This window comes from Zeus faber, assembly GCF_960531495.2.
Source record: "Zeus faber genome assembly, chromosome: 10".
Taxonomy (NCBI): Eukaryota; Metazoa; Chordata; class Actinopteri; order Zeiformes; family Zeidae; genus Zeus; species Zeus faber.
The window spans coordinates 23094273-23102077 of record NC_137199.1 but is presented as its reverse complement, the minus strand read 5'-3'; the positions used below and the strand labels follow the sequence as shown (position 1 = coordinate 23102077).

The window sequence follows — 7805 nt, the reverse complement described above, 5'->3', positions numbered from 1 at the left end:
TCGTACCGTCCTCGGGACCGGTGGACCCTGGCACCGGGCCGGTCCCAGCCTCCAGTCGGCGGTGAGCTCACCTGCTCCGGGTGTCTCCTCTCCGGGTCTCCGCCGTCACAGCAGCTCCTCGGCTCCGCTCGCTCTTTAATGACTTAGTGGTGGCGGCTGCAGCCTTCTTTTATTTCTGCTAAATGTATGAAAATGTATGCAAATTTAAATCAAGCTTAACCTGGGAGCCCGGGCGATATATTTAATGGAATTTCAAACCAATAAGGAGAGCAGGGCGCCGACTTGTAATGACAAATATAATTAGGCAGCCAAGTTTCCTCTCAAGTATGAAGATATTTCTTTTCCACCTTCTTTCACACGGTGCAATCAAAACGACAATATTTATTCGATTTTGTGGAAATGGAAAATACAGTAATTTAGAAACGTGTATCCACGTGTTTTGTAACACATAACACGGAACATCGCCGTCGAAAAAACGATATTGAAGATTCAAAAAGAAGGGCACGAAAGACTACATTGGAATGAGTTGAGTGAAAAAAAAAAAAAAAATCAGTCAAAGAGAGTTAATGCTCATATTTCACGACGTGGATCGCTGCGCGCTGTTTTTGTTTTTTTTTAACGCACGGTGGTGACGCCTGCAGGGGAGGGCGTCGGGTCAATCTCGGGCGTTATCGTGTTGATCGGACAAACATCTCAGGAAACAAGGCCTAAAAGTTAATGATTAGCGCTGGTGCGATTGCGTCCTTCCCAATTAAAACGCTGGTGCGTCTTGGAGGCGCCCGGGACGCCCGCCCTCTCCCTCCCGCGCGCCCGCTGGCGGGGGACGCCGCGGTAATAAAGCTCGCGCGCAAATAAGTTGGAGGATTTTAATGAATAAACAGGAACTGCGCCGCGCGCGCACGTCACTCCGAACGGGCCGGGTCCTCTGGACCGGCTCCGGCTTCCGGTTCGGCTGGCGTTAACCCCGTCTTATCCCGCGCGTCGGGCGTGCGGACCCTCGGCGCCATTGGCTGAGGCGCGCCGGCGCCCGGCCGTGATTGGTCCCCGGGCCCGTCCGTCACCGCGAAGCTGCTGCGGGGCTCCAGAGAGAGGGAGATGTCAGAGGCTGAGGCGCGCTCCGCTTTCAGTAGCACTGGTGGGGTTCAGCAGCCAGCATGGCCACAGCTGCCTCCAGCCCCTACACCCTGCTCAGCTCCAGCCCCATGCTCCACCCGGACAGCCAGGCCATGCAGCCCGCCAGTCCCTACAGAGGCCACCAGAAGCTCCTCCAGAGCGACTACCTGCAGAGCATCCAGAGCAACGGCCACTCCCTCGGGCACCAGTGGGCGAACAGCCTGTCGGAGGGCAGCCCCTGGTCGGCCTCCATGGAGCAGCAGGACGTCAAGCCGGGCCGAGAGGACCTCCAGCTCGGCATCATCCACCACCGCTCTCCGCACGTAGCGCACCACTCGCCCCATCACAACAACCACGCCAACCACCCCGTGGGGGCCTGGGGAACTCCCGTGTCCCACAACTCCTCCATCACCAGCGGGCAGCAGCTCAACATCTACTCCCAGACGGGATTTACCGTGAACGGCATGCTGGACCACGGCGGACTCACGCCTCCGCTCAACCCCCAGGGCCAAGGCATGCACCCGGGCCTCAGGGACACGCTCAGCCCCGAGCACAGCGACCTCGGCGGGCACCACTGCCACGACCACTCGGACGAGGAGACGCCGACCTCGGACGAGCTGGAGCACTTTGCCAAGCAGTTCAAGCAGCGGAGGATCAAACTGGGCTTCACGCAGGCGGACGTGGGGCTCGCGCTGGGGACGTTGTACGGCAACGTCTTCTCCCAAACCACCATCTGCAGGTTCGAGGCGCTGCAGCTGAGCTTTAAAAACATGTGCAAACTAAAGCCGCTGCTGAACAAGTGGCTGGAGGAGGCGGACTCGTCCACGGGCAGCCCCAGCAGCATAGACAAGATCGCGGCCCAGGGGAGGAAGAGGAAGAAGCGGACGTCCATCGAGGTCAGCGTGAAGGGGGTCCTGGAGACGCACTTCCTCAAGTGCCCCAAGCCCGCCGCGCAGGAGATCACCTCCCTGGCGGACTCCCTGCAGCTGGAGAAGGAGGTGGTGCGCGTCTGGTTCTGCAACCGCAGGCAGAAGGAGAAGCGCATGACGCCGCCCGGGGAGCCGCCGCACGACGGGCCGTACTCCCACGGCGGGGCGGCGGGAGACGGGTCCTCCTGCCAGGATCTCTGACCGAGGCACCGGGAGGAATCCCCGGCCGGACTGTAGAGAGCAGGGACCCGTCCCGTACAGACTCCTGATGCACTGAAACACCATAATAACAAACAAACAGCCTTCCTCTTTTCCATTTTTTTTGTCAGGGGGGGCATTATTATTATTATTATTATTATTATTATTATTATTATTATTATTATCCAACGTCACGTCACAAGCCGCTTTCGGAGCCAGTCGATTACCAAATTATTTTTTACATCATGGATTATAAATACAAAATGTGCCTAATAACCTGCCAACGCCTTGGTTTGTTTCACTAGTTTGCATCAGCTCGATAATAATGTGAACAAAAAAAAAAAACAACAACATTTGGGACAGATGTTTTGTTTGGTTTTAGTCATAGAGCTTTCATACGATTCATATCAATTATAATCCTAATTTCTTGGTGGAATGAGGAGTAAACATTTACAGGTTCAATCACATGTGTTACATTCATTTGAATTCCACTTTATGTATTCATTCACTCGTTCATATTTACGTGTGTTGTTTTTGTAACGTGTCTGTAGCCAACATTTTGATTCATTTTTAAATAGGTCCTCATTCCAGTTTTATTATCAACAATATAGCACTTGGGGGGTATTATCATCCCCCCCCACAACCCCCCCATCTCTCCTATAGCCTTTGCAGTAACACAGTTTGGGTTTATTTATTAATTCATGTATTTCAATCATCCTGGACCATAGAAACTGTGTGGACTCTGAAATGTGGATTTAAAAAAGGGGACAACGCTACACACCTGCCTACAATTTTGTTGTACGTTCAGTATAAACAAATTTTATAATCTTCAAATACTTAAATACTCTGTTATCGGTTTATTTCATAAGTATTTTTTCGAATATTGTACAGTTTTGTATATTACACTTTGGAAGTCATTAATTTAAAAAAATGCTCTTAGTTATTCATGCTTTTAATTAGCAGTGTAAAAAAAATATTTTCAGTAAGATTTGACTGTTTCGGCGCTTTTATTCCAAATTTCGATGACAGGTCAAGCAATTATTTATTTTCAGTATAAAGCTTGTATTATGTTTTGAAATAAACTATGTATGTTGTAATAAACAACTTCTTGCTACAACTGCCCGCTGAGTGAACAGCATTCTAATGAGTTTTTCGTTCCAAGATAATGTGTTTAGGATTTGACTAAACAACAAATATTTATGGATTTAAATATTTGCCAAATATATATATAAAATGTATTATTATTATTATTATTATTAACACTTTGTATATAATGCCCAATATTATAACTATAACAATAATACTTATCGTAGTGATTATTATTATAAATTGACAAAAGCAATTGATATATATAATAACAACAATAATAATAATAATAATAATAATAATAATAATAATAATAACCTTATAATAATTATATATTTCCTTGCGTTTCATTCTATCATAACATGTTAAAACTCAATGATAAAACTGAATCAAAAACAGCAACTTATAATGATTAATTTAAATGTAATAAATGAATAGCCTATGATTATTAATCATAAACAATTTGCTATGTTTAGGAAATGGTTGCCTCCAAACCTTGACATACTTATTAATTAATGTAACCTTTACACAATTTGTCATGTCAGAGGAACACTTTTGGAAGGCTGATTTATTTATTTTCTTTTACACACTGTCAACCCCCCCCCCCCCCCCCCCAAAAAAAAAGCAACAGGACCCTGAAATCCCAGTCTGCTGCAGCGTCTATGGATCATAGAAAACCGAGGAGCTTTCTCCAGCAGTTCCACTGAAATGTTATTGTCCGGGCCCTCTGCCCTCCTCAATCAGACATGCGTGATTTATCGCCTGGGCTGCTGGGCCTGACAGCAAAACACAATGACACACACACACACACACACCACAAACACACACCACAAACACGCACGCGCACGCGCACACACACACACACACACACACACACACACACACACACACACACACACACACACACACACACACACACACACACACACACACACACAATCAGAAGCAGATGAATCTGAATTGTTAGACTGCGCTTCAAAGAACTGGAGCAAGGACATATAGCATATATCTATGTTGCTAAAACGTTAATGCCTCCGAAAATAATGTAGGATAATTAAAAATAACCGAAACAAAACAAAACAAACAAAAAAAAAAAAAACAGGCCTACAGATGAAATGCTGCTTAAATGATTCGAAAATAGAGCTGAAGAGGAGGGAGGAGGGGGCTGGGGGTGGGGGTGGGGGGTGAAGGAGGGGAGAGGAGAGGCGGAAGGGTGCTAGGCCTTGCCTTGAAATGCAGAGCCTGACTGGAATACTAATGCCTCTGAATTTATGCATCTCCTCATTCTGCAGCCTTAGAGGGGGGTGGGGGAGACCCAGTGAGGGAGAGCGAGAGAGAGAGAGAGAGAGAGAGGGGTGGGTGGGGGGGTGAGGGAAGGAGGGGTGCGCGAAGGGTGGAGGTGACTGTGTGGAAGAAGAGGAAAAATAAAACCGTGCCTGATTGATTCCATCCATCTACTTTAGCTGAAAATAAAGCCTGATTTGTTTAAAAAAAACAAAAAAACAAAAAAACAAAACAAATAAAGAAATAAAAATAAAAATAAAGAGCGCCAGGCAAAGACGAGCAACAGCCGAGTCAGGGTTCAGAGAGGATCTGCGCGGGATCGCCCGAGCCTCCTATGTGTCTGTACCCAGAACCACGGCTCGGTTGTAGGAGCGAAAGGAGGAGCATCCACCTGGGGTTCGTTACTGGTGTTAATTAAAATCCCCCCCCCCCAAAAAAAAAAAAAGTCACCTGCCAGTCAGCCACGCAGCTGAATGAGTGATGGTTGGTGTTAAATGTACACAACCCACTGCTGGCTTTTCAATTAGCAGGGCCCTCCCTGGATTTGGGCTAAATGAGGTACTTGGGCTGACAAAATGATATGACTTTTGGGAAATTTTCAGGTGACGTTATTGAAAGCGACCTAATAATGAAGTCACATTTTTGAAGGGAAAGGAGAAAAAAAAAAAAAAAAAAAAATGGTGGCCTTAGACGGTTCGACTTTCGAGGACACTGCGGAGAGCGATGGTGCGCATGAGTCAGAGCCCCGCTCCGCCAGAACCACGAGGGCGGAATCGATGAGACAAAGGACAAAAAAGCCGGGAGGATTCCAAAGGCAGGTGTTTGACCCGCCCGACCCAGGGGGTCTCAAGTCTCGCCCGGAGAGGGGACGCCCTGCCACCGGAGGTCGCACAGCCGCTCCATGTTCTCTGACATTATGGAGTTCCGTCTTTCGCCGGCTCAGTCGAAACCCCAAGCCCCCAAGGGGTCTGAAAGCAGCGCGGCGGAGGGGTCAAAGGGCAGGCGTTCGCTTTCCGTGTTTGCGTGTGGATTATGCGCGGGGGACGCGGTGAGGATTACAGCTCGCTCACAGCGGGGACGGAACCGCGGAGGTGGCGGAGGAAATGCTCCGGAACGACGCCGCGCCGTCCCACACGGGGCGATCCAGCCATGAGGCCAGGCAGCGCGGTGGCACGTGGCGATACGGTCACAGCCATTTATCAACTGCACACGTAATGGAATGTTTGAAACATATACATATGAATGAATGAATATATATGTATTATACATTCCTCGCTGCGGTCGCCGATGCGGTTCCTCATGATTTGCGTGCTCGGTGCGGGGCCACGGGTACCGGTTCCTGAAGACGAGAGGAGAACCGGCCTTTGCCCTCGGGACCCCGAGGCTCTGGAATGAGCTGACGGCTCACTGTCGTATTTAAAAAAAAAAATAAAACATTAATCCGGACGTGCTTTCACATAATTTTATCACTTTCGGTCTCCTTGCGCCTCATCTCCTCGGTTTCATCAAACCAGTTTTTTTTTTTTTTTTTTTTCCATCGTTTATGTTTTTTTTTTTTTTTCTTTGTTTTGTTTTTAATTCGTCTTTGTTTTTAAGAGCACTTCCAGACCTGGGTTTTTAAATGTGCTCAATTGATAGTTATTTTTTATTATTGTTATGGTCCAAAAATGACCCAATCCAGCCTATTCTGTCGCTTTTAAATGACGCACAATAACTTCCCCCGAGTAGCGTGAAGAGCTCAGAAAGCTTGGGCAGCGGATCTCCTTCTTTGGCCACAGCTTCTAACGAGACCCCAACAGCATTTGAAAACAATTGCGAAATTAAAAGTTCATTACATCACATTGTACTCGTCTTTTCTAGCAGTTCTGTTGAGGGGGCGGGAGGGGGATTTAACTGGGATTCACACACAACTTCATTCATACGCTGATAGATTGGCGCCAAATCTCTACCGGCAACACGCATACAGCGCAAGTTTTGAACTTGGTGAAGGTTCCGCCACCAACGTGTCTTCAAAGCGAATGTGACAAAGTTGATAAGCTCCACTGGGGGCAGGGGGAGCCGAGGATCACTGCCGCTAATGTTTCCATATTGGAGCTTGACAGCTGCCTCAGAGCCACTTTCGACTGATGTGCGAGCGGGAGGGACAGGGAGGAAGTGGAGGAGGGGGGAGGATGGTGGCGGGTGGGGGCGGCGGTGTATAGGTGGTCGGGAATCGGAAATGAGATTAATCACGTAACCCAAAATCAATTTCACGTCCTCGGCGCTCCCTCCTCTCCGGAGCGGAGGGCAGTCTGCGGCCAGCCTCGGATGGAGGGAGGGGAGAGGAGGCATCTCCAGGCAGAGGGTCCGCCACAGGACGCTGCTGCTGCCGCCGCCGCCGCCGCCTTCATCTAATGCATTGATGCCCTTATTATTAAAATGGATAACGCAGAGAAAGACCACACGATATAGAAATTCAACACGTCGTGGATGCTCCGCAGAGAGGGATGTCAGCGCATTTTATTTCTACGATGCCCCACAGGTCATCAAGACACTTTGTCATACTACCGTATATCATATAAGTAATGTGAGCAATGAAATCCGGTGCAATCATATTAAGGTAATTTGGTAATTCTGCCATCAAGAAAAATCCAACTGTAGCGTCGCAGTTAATATTTTATATAACACAAAACAACTCTGGCCTTGAATTGCTGTAATGTGGGACGCCATGAAAACGTTGAAATTGGAAATAAAACTATTTTCTAAGAGTTGAGGGGGAAAGAAAAGGGGGAATAGAGTGGAAATGAGGACTGTGAGGACTTGGACGGGGCGCCCTGTTTATGGCAAGGAGTAAATCACTGTGTGTGATATCTTCATTTGAGACAGAGGGCCGATCACCACTCGTCCTGCTTGTTCCACATTAACTCATTATCATACACGCTCAGTCCATTAATTCCCTTGCTTTTATTAGCAGCGAGAGTGGCCACACACACACACGCACGCACACACACGCACACACACACACACACACACACACACACACTGGACCAATGACAGCCACTGCCTCTGCCTCATCTGACAGCTAATGGCTTCATTAGGAGCAGTGTGTTAATTGGCTGACTTTAGGGAGACGCTTGTTAATGAGGATAAATAGATTCACACCTGAGCGAGGCGCTTCCCAGCTAAAGGAGGTACTCTGGGAGGTGCGGTGACGAG

The 7805-nt window shown here is 48.2% G+C and overlaps 1 protein-coding gene across 1 annotated transcript; it reads left to right on the top strand.

Annotated features, from left to right (window-relative positions):
• Window positions 1-1154: 1154 nt before the first annotated feature.
• LOC307235532 (POU domain, class 3, transcription factor 4-like) lies at window positions 1155-2243 on the top strand (the record flags this gene model as incomplete). The annotated part of the gene is made up of 1 exon (XM_080007656.1): window positions 1155-2243. One exon carries the CDS (start codon window positions 1155-1157, stop codon window positions 2241-2243), a length of 1089 nt encoding a protein of 362 aa, XP_079863782.1.
• Between the last annotated feature and the right edge of the window lie 5562 nt (window positions 2244-7805).